The 13,536-nt window shown below is 37.2% G+C and overlaps 3 protein-coding genes across 3 annotated transcripts; 2 read left to right on the top strand and 1 right to left on the bottom strand.

Moving 5' to 3' along the window:
• Positions 1 to 418: 418 nt before the first annotated feature.
• Positions 419 to 3,706, top strand: ccdc77 (coiled-coil domain containing 77). The gene is made up of 12 exons (XM_087797347.1): positions 419 to 493; positions 787 to 837; positions 958 to 1,126; positions 1,360 to 1,502; positions 1,685 to 1,781; positions 1,953 to 2,043; positions 2,151 to 2,233; positions 2,306 to 2,454; positions 2,537 to 2,762; positions 2,826 to 2,951; positions 3,037 to 3,189; positions 3,263 to 3,706. The coding sequence occupies exons 2-12, from the start codon at positions 800 to 802 to the stop codon at positions 3,407 to 3,409; spliced, it is 1,422 nt and encodes a 473-aa protein (XP_087653473.1). The 5' UTR covers positions 419 to 493; positions 787 to 799; the 3' UTR covers positions 3,410 to 3,706.
• Positions 3,707 to 3,986: 280 nt separating this feature from the next.
• On the top strand, positions 3,987 to 10,328 carry hdhd5 (haloacid dehalogenase like hydrolase domain containing 5). The gene is made up of 8 exons (XM_087797932.1): positions 3,987 to 4,219; positions 4,434 to 4,646; positions 4,735 to 4,847; positions 5,485 to 5,578; positions 6,182 to 6,215; positions 6,453 to 6,627; positions 6,975 to 7,163; positions 7,977 to 10,328. Exons 1-8 carry the CDS (start codon positions 4,109 to 4,111, stop codon positions 8,377 to 8,379), a joined length of 1,332 nt encoding a protein of 443 aa, XP_087654058.1. The 5' UTR covers positions 3,987 to 4,108; the 3' UTR covers positions 8,380 to 10,328.
• A 1,568-nt stretch (positions 10,329 to 11,896) lies between these two features.
• On the bottom strand, positions 11,897 to 13,195 carry LOC148073619 (uncharacterized). The gene has a single exon (XM_087797637.1). It carries the CDS (start codon positions 13,193 to 13,195, stop codon positions 11,897 to 11,899), a length of 1,299 nt encoding a protein of 432 aa, XP_087653763.1.
• Between the last annotated feature and the right edge of the window lie 341 nt (positions 13,196 to 13,536).

Genomic DNA, 13,536 nt, shown 5'->3' with positions numbered 1-13,536 from the left:
TGGTGAGATCTTAGCTTCCGGTTTTTGAAAAGCTGGACAACAGTGCGTAATTTTCAGCCATGCAATACAATTATTACATAGTTGATTGATAAGATTAAAATACACAATTTGCCTTCCATTAAAATATGTAGGATTTATGTTTCTTCTTCCCAGAATTAACTCGCTTTTATTTTGAAGGAAATGGCATTCTGATAAATCTGATTCCTTTTAATTGTTATATTTTAATTTAGTTTAAAAAAAAAAATAATAACATGAATTCAACATTTCAAATGTATTGTATCTACATTTTATATTTTTATTTGTATTATCTCAATGGAACGTCGTCTAAAATAATTACAACATCATCGTCCATTGCCTTTAGGTGGCGCTGTATTCCACTCAAGAGTTTCCACGAAGAAGAATCGAGAGCGTAAACTTCCTTGTTTTAAATTTTGGGTGGCAACGAAGGACGCTAGCCTCGCAGACAATAACATTCTTTTCTTTCAACCCGCAAGTAAGCGACTTAAACTGAAACGATTCTCAATCTGATGAATGTTCAAGCATTAATAATATGGATTTTATATGATTTTCGGTGTTGCATCGCCGAGTACTTGTCTGTTTACATCAGCTCCAACTAAATATAGTTCATCTTATATTTCAAACATAATGAATGCATTCGAACTCTATATTTAAAAGACATTATCTAAATAAATTAATGAAAAAAACGTTTACCTTTAACACAGTTTGTTTTGCTTACACAGAATGTGATTCGTTTAAATGTGTATTTAAGTATCTTTTTACTGTAAGGTTGTTTGCTGTCATGGGGTCCCCAAAGAAATCTGTAGGCGGTCAACACAGGTAAAGTGTTTCTTTCATTTATAGCGTATTTTGTTTAAAAAAATTACCTTGACTTTTGAGGCTCATAATGGCGATAATCGAAAATTCTTTAAAAATATGTTTGACCTGTTTTATCAACAGGGGAAAGGATTTTGACTCCCCGTTGCCCCCCATCCAGGAGCGTCTGGCAAACCTTCAACCTTCCAAGGAACTTCTGGAATTCTATAGAAAGAAACTAGAACAGTTTGAAGGGGAACATGAGGAGCTTTTGCAAATGTTACATAAGTACAGAGAGAGCACAGAAGACCAGGTAATGAACAGTCGTGCTCATGTTTCACGGCCTCTCGTCTATACAGTCCTTATACAATTATTATAAATATATAAATGTCACCAAAGATATTGTGGATAAATATTCAATGTGATTTATTAGATCAGTTAGAAATCTTTTTTGTTTTCATTCTGTTGTGTGTTGAGCAGACTTGTGTTTATTTAAAACCTAATGTTATATTTTATCACACAACCTTTTTAATATTTTTGTTTTAGAACAAGCTCCAGACAGACGTGCGGCAACGTGAAGGGGAGATTGCAGAGCTGCAGAAGGCTCTGAGTGACATTCAGGCTTATCTTTTTCAAGAGCGAGAGCAGTCGTTGCGGCTTTATGCGGAAAATGACAGACTGAAGATAAGGTTGGTTTAGCGCATGTAGTCTCATGAATTAACATTTTCTCTTCAAAGTATTGAATAATAAATAAAATAAAAGACAGAGATGGGAGAAACCCACAAACTACAAAACCATCAAATCTCTCTGCACTTTATTTTACCACATTGCATTGAACCAGACTTAATAAACTATTTGTATCACTAAATAGGGAGCTGGAAGACAGAAGGAAAATCCAACACCTTCTCACCTTGGTCAGTCCTGATGCTGGACACGTAACGTATTTCCACCGTGAGCCCCCTCACAAGGTACTTGATTTGAGTCCAATAATTGCATAAGATGTCACTAGGATAGATGTCTATTCCTTCTGTGGCCTTTTTAACACTTTTATGTTGAAATATCTTCTGTGATTTAACCAGTCGTTTTTTTTTTTTATGCAATATTGTACGCTTTTTGATAATGAAACTGCTCATTTTCAGGTCACAATCAAGCAAAGGGATCTAAGATCTGAACAGGAAGACAATCTTAGTCTTAGGCCATCAAAGTTGAGACCTGCTACTGCAAGAAAAGGTTTGATTTTTTAAGGTGTTAATTAATTAAATTGATATCTACACACTGTTTGCATCAAGGTCACTTTCGTGAGTTTTCAATTAAGTCGTTTTTTTGTATTCATGTAGATCATGGAAGAAGAACAAAAGTTGGAATGGATGATGACACTTTGGAGCATTACAAAAATGAAAACCAGACATTGTTGTTACAGGTAGATATCTAATGAAGAATGCCTAAACAGAATTTTAATTATGTGTTTTTTTCCCTTTTGAAAAATTCCTAGGTGGAAGCACTACAGGCTCAGATGGAGGAACAAACTCGCTTAGCGAAAGAGCAGGTTGAGTCTCTTATGGCAGATCGAAAGATTCAAACCGAGGAGGCACAGGCACAAAAACTGCGAGACGAGCTACATATAAATACGGTGTCTGAAAAGTAAGAATTTAACTTATTTTTGGGTCATTAATCATAATAATAACGTTAAATACCTACTGTTACTTTTTCTAACACCTCACAGACTCAAGAAAACACAGAACCTTCTGTATGGAAGCACCAAAGATTTACTGCAACTCAAATTTGAAACGAGGGCTCAAGAGGAGGCCTGGATGGCCGAGAAGGATCAGCTGTTGAAGCAGATCCCCCGCCAGGGGACGGGTGCTTCTCCAGGTAGAAGGAGGCAACCCTACAGTAATGCCGTGACGCTACATCAACCGGAGACGAGAATTCAGAATCACGAGAAAAAGGTAAATAAAGATTTGACTAAAGATTTAGAGTAAAGGGTTTTAATGTTTTGAATTTGTCATCAGGCAATGCAGGACAATTTGAAAGAAGCTTATCGTCTATCTGAGATGTACAGAGATCAATGTATTAGCCTTGAGACGGAACTTTCTAAAACCAGGGAAGAACTGGATGCAAGCAAGGAGTTGTTTACGGTAAGAAGTGACAATGGCAAGCTTTTTTTTGTTTGGTTATTATTATTAATATTTTTTTGTGTCTTTATATATTTGATGTCTGCAGGAACGTTCAGAGAAAATGTCAAAGCGTCTCCAGCTTATGACTCAACGTTACGACGCACTGGAGAAGAGGAGGCTCATGGAGGTGGAGGGCTTTAAAACGGATCTCAAACACATCAGGCAGAAATTTAAAGTTGTGGAAAAACAACTAGCACAAGTGAGTACAAACAAACAAACGATAGTTTTTTTTGTTAGGCCTTATGAATAAAACTTTTTTTTTTCGTCCCCAGGTCACCCTGAGTATGGCACCCAACCAGGACCTACTTGTTCTACGGGAAGTGCGGGAAACAAGCTCCAGAACTAAAAAGACCCAAAACGAACTAATGGCACTGAAGGCTAAAATTTATGGATTGGAAAATGAGCTCCGGTTGGGTTGAGATATTTTTATTTTTTTTTGGAGGGGGGGTATTTTTTGTGGTTTTGAATTTGTATTTGTATTTGTACCAATAAAGATGTCTTTAATCTTGTCATCATCAAATGTTTATAGTATAATGTGGATTGTTTTGTATTACTCAAGTTCAAGTTCTTTTTAATTGTCAAATATGCACGTATTGAAACATACAGCATAAATGAAACTATGGTCCTCTCTGACCCACGGTGCAAAACATGAAAACAGTTGAAAGGACAATTAAGACATTCAAGAAAAAAAAACAACCAACAAAATGAAATAAATAATCTACTAATAAACAGAATATAAACAAAAAACAAAGTTAATGCACAGGTATAGCAGACTCCATACTCCGTCACATGTTGACAGCTGGGTCTTCAATTGTGTTTAGAATTAAAATACAAACCTCTAGACTATTTTATAAGAAAATGATTGTCTGATATATAATATATATTTTTTAATTTAATCAAAACGGATAACATTGTGTCCGGGATGACGTATTGTCAGCTGGTCGACGCATGCGCGTTCTCTCTAATCGATTAGCCGCTCGACCACGGTGGCTAAGCTAACAACATGACATGTCAAGTTACTTCTGTCTTTCTCTTGGTCTGATCCGCGTTCACGTGTTTAGTTGTTTTTTTAGTAGCTCTTAACTTTCGTTTCCTCGGCTTCTTCACTTCTTTGCGACATGTTAAGATTGTGGACTTTAAGAGCCGGTTGTCGGCGGCTGCTGAAGTCCAACTTGAATGGACCTGACACACGTCTGAACTCTCCTGTGACCTCCAGAAGTTACAGCCAGGTGAGCATTTTGAAGAAGGTTAGAAAAAAACACGTTTTTAACTCGCTATAATCCGCATCATGTTTAAGAAGAGTCACACTTATTTATCACATGATTAGATCCAACTCAAATATTGAATTTCTCAGTGACTTTAAGTTTCGATTCCTTGTAAGTGTGGACGGTTCATGTTGACTGACGGTTAATAATCCACCTTTTCTGATGGTCACGTGTCCAGATCCCACCTGAGGAGGGCTCCTTCGGGCTCCTCTTTGACATTGACGGGGTGCTGGTTCGAGGTAAAACCCCCATACCCGCCGCCAAGGAATGCTTCAAGCACCTGGTGGATCCAGATGGTAAATATAAAGTGCCGGTCGTGTTCGTCACCAACGCCGGGAACTGCATGAGGCAGACGAAGGCGGAACATCTGTCGCATCTGTTGGACGTGGAGGTGAAGAGTTGTTTTTTTCTCTCCGTCTAAGAATAGACTTCATGTTTTGAATAAACCGTTCTTCTTCTTCTTCTTCTTTTTGTCTCAGGTGTCACCGGACCAGGTGATGCTCTCCCACAGTCCCCTGCGAATGTTTACCCACTTCCATAAAATGTGCGTGCTGGTCTCGGGTCAGGGTCCCGTAGAGGAGGTGGCTCACAAGTATCCTGAGAAGTGAACAGGATCTGTATTTTGAATATGGAAAAAAAGTCTGTTAAAAACATACAGGGATCATTTAAATATTTAAATCACTTAAAGGGCAACTAATAGGTTGATTTAAGTGTGTCTTAAATAGATGTTGGACTCTATTGTTCTCGTTAGTATGTGTCTGTTTGTACAAAACTCTCTTTTTATTGAAATATTTACTTTAGAAAATGTGCTTAAGCCCCGCCCACTGAAGACACTTGTTTTTCTGAAGATAGAATCTCATTTACCAGAACAACACTTACTCAACATTGAGATTTTATCACCACAGATCATCATTTCAGGAAGTTTCTGGACTCGTTGTATAAACAAAGTGGGGTATGATGACAGCTGGCTGGAGGAGGAGTGAAGCCCTTTATTATGTCATAATGGACTCTGCTCTCGTTACCTCTCCTTTGCTGAGAATTTAGAAAGGGGAGAACTTTATAAAGTAATAAGTTCAAAACATGGTCGTGAAAAGAGACTTACTGCATCTTGGAGAGGAAGACTTTAACATTTGAAACATGCGAGTGAGTCAGAAGAGTTGGAGTTTGAAAGATATTCCAATCGTTTTCACTACAACTGCATTGTTCATTCTATCCTCAACAAACCTCAGTCTGGGGTTTCAAGATGTTGTTACGATAGAGAAGCTGCGGGAGGCGTACCCCCTGTTGGACGTCGTTGATCACGACCGGAGACCGAAAGATGATGTAAGTTTTGTTCAGATGAAAACACGGTAATGTAATCTGATTGAGAAGAAATTGTGTGAAAGAATGTCAGTGAATTGAACATTTCAAATAGTGATGCTTTTATTTATTTTTTATAGAAATATTGCTTTCATGCATTGCATTATATTTTGGGAATAATTTAATTCAACAATTTCTATATTTAAAGGTTGGAATTGTTTTTATTGAATAATTGAGTTCAATAATTTCTTTATTAAAAATTTGTATTGATTTTTGTTTGATTAATAATTGAATTAAAAAAACGAATGTTTTTTAAGTGATTTTTTTATTTATATTGTTATTCAAAATATAATAAATATTTCTTTCCAAATTCAATATTTTTCTCAGTTTACCGCCTATTAATTAGATTCAAACATGTTAGGATAAAAGTGCCACCATTTATATTAAAACATTTACATTGTCCTTTTAAAATAAAAGTAAAAATAATTCAATGCTTTCAAAAAAAAAGTAACATGTAATTTATTAGTTAAACATTTTACAAATGTTTGATCAGCTGTTGAATATTCAGATGTTACTGATATATTTCCATACAATGGTCACTATTGATTGTTCATCTTGTTTCTTTAGATGCCAACAACAAAAGGGCTGCGACCGATCGATGGTACGTTTGTGTGTGTGTGTGGATCTGGATGCTAGAAATCGAACTTGTGTGGCTTTGGTAAAATGTGTGTAGTCTTGTTATGGTTAGCACATGTAAATGCCTCACCTAGTTTAACTCTTTGCCCAAGGAAATACTTACTGGAAACTTAAGTAAGACTTTAGAGGAAAAACTACACATTAGTTTAGGTAATCTGAACAAATGAATAAATGGAGTCTAAATGTGTGTTTGCCCTTCCAGCTATCATTTTATTCGGTGAGCCGATACGATGGGAAACCAACCTTCAGCTCGTCGTGGATGTTTTACTGACTCATGGAAAACTGGACGACAACTGGAGCTCCACGCGGTATCCTCACATCCCAGTGTTGGCCTGCAACATGGACCTGCTGTGGATGGCCGAAGCCAAAAATCCAAGGTGAACTTAATACGTCCATTCATTTCCACGTGATGAATTCTCATGGTCGTCTAATTTACAGATTGACCTTGTCAATAATACACATTTATTAATCATGGCTACATACGCTTGTATCACATTTGTGTGGAAGCACATCAGTGCCATCATAATATATTTATTTATTTTTGCAGTAAATTAAATTATAAAAAAAAAACATTTGATGCTTAAATTTTAACAAAACATTTAAATAGAAAAAGTCAGCGTTTTTTTAATGTTAAATTTAACCATTCAATATTCAGATGGCTATGATATACTTTTGTATTTTTTGTCTGTTTGTCTGTCTGTTAATTTACTACGTACGTGTGCAGGTTCGGCCACGGCATGTTCCTGGTGTGTCTGGAGAACATCTACAAGAAGGTCACCGGTCGTGAGCTGAAGTACGAGGCTCTCATCGGTAAACCCAGCGTGGTGACCTACAACTATGCTGAGCTGCTGGTCCGACAGCAGGCGGAGAAGCTGGGCTGGACGTCGCCGGTGAAGAGGTTGTACGCCATCGGGTGAGTGGCCCACATCTCACACGGAGACTCGTCAAGTATTAGAATAAAATTCAATTTAGATGATGTCTGTTAAACAATGGAATATGTATTTAAATACATCTATCCTCCATATTAATGTTACATTGAGAAATTTAGAAAGTCCTGATCATCAGTAAAATAGATCTTTTTCACTTTTACTTTCAAGAGTTGAATTGAAGGTAATTGATTTACTAGTTTGTATATTGACAGTTGATTTTTTTTGTTTAAAAATAACTAATAAGATAAATACAAAAAAAAATAAAAATTAGTTAAGTTTTTTACACATAGAGTTTGACATTCTAATATCCATAATTAAAAAATACATTTTCTAAATGTAAATATTTTTCAATTCATAGACTTTTAAATTCAATATAATAATGTATAATATTAGTCAAATAGGTCGGTGCTTTTTTGTGTTGTCCGGTTGAACAACTATACCAACATTTTAATATTGAATTTAAAAGACTACCAGGTAGAAAATACTGACTCTAGAAAATTTATAAATTTATAATATTTGAAGTATTGGAATTTTAATATCAAACTCTATTTATAAAATATACATATACAATTTGAAATAAATAATTAAAGGAAAAAACTCAACTTTTCAATATATAAGTTATTGAATTATTATATAAAAATTGCTGCTAACAAATAAAACATTATACAAATGTTTAAAAATGTTAAATTCAATTGAACCGTTTTAAAATCTGATGGCTCTGATCTACGTCCATATGTGTAGGTCTTTGTCGAACCGTTAAAGTACTTAAAAAAAATTAGTTATTACATTTTTTCCAGTGACAACCCCATGGCCGACATCTACGGCGCCAACCTCTACAACCACTACCTCCAGACTGTCCGGCGCGGTAAAGCCCAAAAGCAGGCGGCGGGTGCAGCAGAGCCTCAGGCGGTCGCTCGGCCAATGACGTCGACGGAACTCGGCGGGGCCTCGGACGTGTACGGGTCAGAGGAGGGTCTACCCGAGGGGTGCAGATCCATCCTCGTGTGCACGGGGGTCTACAGCAGAGACCAGCAGGAGCTGCCCGCGGACACCACGCAGACGGTGACGGAGCAGCGCATCTTCCACGGCCACCGGGACTTCCGCTTCGACCCGACCCTCACTCGGCCCTCCTTCGTCGTGCAGGATGTCAAGGACGCGGTGGAGCTGGTCTTCCAGCAGGAGGGTTGGCCACTTGACTAGAGAAGATCCGGTCCGCAGTCGAAACACGAGTTCTCTGCCTGTAGCTCATAGAAGGTTAAAGGTCAAATGTCCTACCTCTGCACAAGTGCCACTATTCAGATATGTATGCAGTTTCAACTACCGTTTACAACCATCAGCCATAGCAGTTTTTAACTACATTTATTTTATGCCAATAACTCAATCAATGGCTGCCATCCTTCAATAATAATAATTGGTTATTTTTAACAATTTACAAAATGCAAAGTGAGCGAACAAAAGAGAAATGTAAATCAATATTTGACCCTTTGAACCAGCATCAATTCTTATAGGTACATTTAAACCAAGTCATGGGTTCTAGTGTATGATCAACCAATTATACCAAACAGGTGCTAATGATCGTCAATTTCAAAGATGGGTTGAAACGCAGTCAAAGTCCTGGAAGTCATGGTTTGGCCCCCACAGAGCCCCAAGCTCAACATCATGTAGTCTGTCTGGGATTTACATGAAGAGACAGAAGGATTTGAGAAACATCTACAGAAGATCTGTGGTTAGTTCTCCCAAGTTGTTTGGAACAACCTACCAGTCGAGTTCCTTGAAGAATTGATGCTGTTTTGAAGGCAAAGTTAATATGGATTTGATTGACATTTCTCTTCTGTTCATTCACTGCATTTGGTTAATTAATGAAAATAAACTATTAATAATAATCATAATAATTTTTGAAAACATTCTTAGTTTTTTTTTCACACCTGCCTAAAACTTTTGACCACTACTGTACGTCGATCACTTTCTTAACACAGATGTATATTTTAAATACTGACTTTTTTAAAAATTGTATTTAAACATGAAGTACGGTGTGCAAAATAAATGAGAGAACTGAAGAAGTTGAAAGTAATATGGTAAAAAAGGAACAATTTCAGCTCCTTTTTTTGAAAAGAAGTTTACAACCATCTATCAGCCATCGCAGTTTTAACCCTAGTGTCGTCTCTAGTTCGAGGTGAACGACCTCCACCACCGTTGGGTCATTATTGACCCAGAGACAACACAAGGGATACCACAAACACATTTGTTTTCGGGCCTCTGGGTCACCTTGACCCTGAGATAACACAAGGTTTTAGTAAAAATGTTTTAACAATGACAACAATACAATTTTTTTTTACTTTATGCTCATCACTTATGATGCAGTTTTATATTCAATAACTTTTGAAGTCACAACAATGCCTGACTCCGTGATCTCAGACTTGGAGGTGCTTGTTCCCATCACAGCATTTTTGCACTCAGTTGTCAGAGCAACATACTGTACAGATATTTTAAAGGGAAATATAGACGCACAAATTGATTTTTGCCACTTTCTTGTATCACTGAAGTAAAAGCTGGGATAGTAGATTATTTTTGTTTTACTATAGTATATATATTTATATATATTTTAAAGAAAACCTACCCGCCTGTGAATGCTAAGACCATGATTCAACACAGAGTTGTTTTAATTCTGAACAAATAACTCGCTGACAAATACAACAATCCTGGTCCTCTAACATCAACCAACCACTTTTCAGAACTCTCCATATATATATATATATATAAATATATATATATATATATCTCCATATACAACTCTCCATACATTGAACTTAAAACAGACGTGAATCTTCAACATCCAAAATTTCACCATTACATAAAGCTAGTGATGAAAGTGACTGTACTGCTGTTATCAAACTGAGTTAGTTTTTTTTTTAATGTAGTCATGAGCGCTGTTGAGATCGAGTCCATAGTCTTTAATGTGTTTTGTTTGTTTTTGGCATTTTTACAATCAGATTAAAGACGTTGGTGCTATTTATAAAACATGGAGAAATTTACGAGATGATGTTTTTAATATATAATTTTTGGTAATTGTTTCAAATAAATATTCTAAAAAAAAGGGATTGAAATATAAAATGCTTTCATATTTTAAATAAAAAAAATGTGGATTGACATTCTCAGTTTCTTTCTCATCTGTTATGGATATTGGACAGGTTTTTATATCCAGGAGAGATGCTGGAAATGCACAATAAACAGCTTGTTTATTTCATCTTTTCAATTTTATTTCTCTTAGAAAACTCACAAACTGCTTGAGAAGGTTTTATGGGCGAGAGAAGCAGGACCAAGTGGGCTTAATATGTTCAATTCAGATTAAATTTCGACCATATACAGTATATTAATTATTAAAGGAATAATTTCAGATGCATTTTCTGAAATTTGAGGTGTGAAAATGAAATTTAAAATAAATCTTTAATTGTTTAATTTTTCACTATGCAACATTTATTTGAACCCGAGATGGCATTTGAGATGCCATCCTTCTCAACAACCCTCCCACTTACGGTGACCTGAACAGCTCCCTAAATGCTTTGCCGCCCAGCCAACCAATCGCCCACAATATTTATTACATGTTACAGTATATAAGGATGATTTCCAGCATTTCAGCTCCAGATCCATTATCCAACTAAACTGGAAAAACAAGAATCTGATTTTTTAAAGATTGTCTACATGATAGTTTCATGTTGATCACTTTATTCATAACTTTCACAAAGTATTTACACTTTGGTCTTCAAGCTGTGAGAATCATTTCATTATTTGTGATGGAAGTCACCAGTAGATGGCGCTTGCTACATGTACGTTTACAAATAAGTAAGAAGGAAACCAGAGAGAACTCTAGACTCACGACTTTTTGGTTTTTGTTAAAGCTTTTATGTTTTTCGACCTTTTTAAACTTTATGTCAATGACAATATATGTGTGTTGAGTCACGTGTCTGCCCCTTTTTGGCTTGGTTTGTTTCGGTTAGTTTTTATTGTTATTTGATCTAAAAAGTCAGTGGAAAACTAACAAAGATCGCGTCTGGCTACATTTTATTAAATAAAACTAATTTTCTAACAAATAAAAATGCACTTCAATTTATAGAGGATTGGATTTCATGATTCTTTCATGAAGACTTTCTTCTGGGTCTGAGATACATATTTTTCAGCCCAAAAACTCAAACATCAATCTTTAATTCAGATTGAATTTAATCATCACATTGTTATGATAAATAATAATAAGAAATGTGGTACAAATGTGGACCATATCTGGCTCATTGCTAGTCATAATTACATCCATTACATTATTCTGACTCGCATCCGGTGCAGATTATTTATTGTTTTTAGTTAAACATGAGTTTTACTTAATAGGGTCGGAATCTACCTAAACATTTACATTTATACTATTTGTTGTTGCATACTTTTTATTAAGAGATTTGTCTCTTCAAATGTCAATTAATTATTATATTTTTTCTTGAAGTCATTTTTCATCTTCTTTTTATCTGAGATGCGTCGTGGGGGCAGTACCTTCATCGAAGAAGTGTGGCCACGCACGAAGGATATACAAAATGTGAGTGACACTCAACAACGTCATCTTTTTATCCTCCTGATGTCTCGTGTCTCAGTGAACAAGCGATGAATAATATATATATTTTTCTTTATTTGACACAAACACTCAGACACTGAAAATCACATTCACGATTGATCATGTTCAGAGAGTCTCTGACCGCACGTCTGCAGAGAGGTCGGACATCTCCACTTCCTCCACAGGTACTGGGAGCTGCTCTCGACTCCGGGTCCTCCATATCACAACTACAACAAAACCCAACAACATCATGAGCACAACACAGAGCAGCACGGACCTCGCCAGGTGGTGATCAACCTCTGGCTCTCCGAACATTACAAGTGTCTTGGCCGTGAACGCGCAGTGTTGGCCTTTGTAGACCACACACCAGAACTCTCCGCTGTGTTCCAGAGAGATGTTGGTGATCCCCAGGCTCGTGCCGGAGACATGGATTCTGTCGGTTGGAGGAAGGTTTTTTACTCTTGATTCTCTTCCTTCAGTTCCGTTTGTCCTCATGTACCACTGAACATGACCATCAGTCTCGTCGCCGCATTGTAGAGTCACATTCTCTCCTCCAGTGAAGAACACAAAAGCAGGCGGGTCGGACTCAGGACACACACACAGGAAGTAGTAAGTAAATTCCTTACCAGTTGGAAAACAAAAGTAATTACCCGTGTGGTCTAAGGTCAGTGATGGAAACACCAGCGTGTGGTTGTAAATATCTTCTTCTTCCATCTCTAAATTACTTATCTCCCACTTATGTGCTTCGTTTTCACTGATGTCAGAACAGTTTAGCTCCAGACTCTCTCCCACCGAGCTGAAAAGACGTTTGGGTTGCACATCAATATCGTAACTACTCAGTACCTCACAGCCCTGGTGGTTCTTCTCCAGACAGATGTAGTTGACACCATAAGAAGATTTGTGAAATGTTACCAGAAGAGAGGATTTGTTCTTCACCAGCTGTTGTTCGTAGACTGAATATGTTTCGTCATCTATTAAAGTACATTCATAATTTTGGGTTTTTTCATTCAAACCAAATAAACACCACTGGACACTCTGGTTTGGTCCCGTACAAGTCAGCTCCAGCGTTTGTCCGTTGTAAGGAAAATATTTAGAATATCTCGCCTTTTGTTTGTCACAAACCAGGAGTGTGGAGTTCCTCTCGTGCGTCACGTTGTTCTGGGTCCAGCACTGGACCTGGTACGGACCAGAGCTCAAAACATTCAGATCGGATAATTTATAAGAAGCCTTTTCCCGCGGACCGGCGTCAAGATGCTGTGAAGAGTTCCACAGAAGTATCTTCTCCTCACCGACCCATCTGGAGATCAAGCAGAAGTCAGCAGTTGTGTTCAGGGCGAAGCGATGAGAGGCTCCTTCCATCTGGATGGTTTCAGCGTGGACTCTGTCGGAGGAGAGCGCCACCAGCAGCAGGATCAGTGCAGCCATGTCGTCGTCTGTGAGTGACCGTCAACTCGAACGGCTGCTCGACATTCTCAATCTCTTCACCATCAGCAGCTTCTCGCCCACGATAGGTGGGACTGGATGATTGTATCAGGAGGATGCTTCACATGCTCCTTCCTGTTATCAGAAGGGTAAAAAAAATTGGTTCGAATAGGAAAAAGAAGATGTTGAAAAAATGTAATTTTCAAATGGGCCACGTTATGCACTGAAGTCAAGCCAAAAGAAAGAAATAACTGTAAATAAATAGGAAAACAAAACAAAAAAAATCAAAAGAAACAAGAGTAATAATACATTTAATATAGAATATAAATCAACTGTTGACCGTC

Source organism: Callionymus lyra, chromosome 8 (assembly GCF_982586985.1).
Source record: "Callionymus lyra chromosome 8, fCalLyr1.hap1.1, whole genome shotgun sequence".
Classification (NCBI taxonomy): domain Eukaryota; kingdom Metazoa; phylum Chordata; class Actinopteri; order Syngnathiformes; family Callionymidae; genus Callionymus; species Callionymus lyra.
This window is presented reverse-complemented; position numbering and strand designations above follow the sequence as displayed.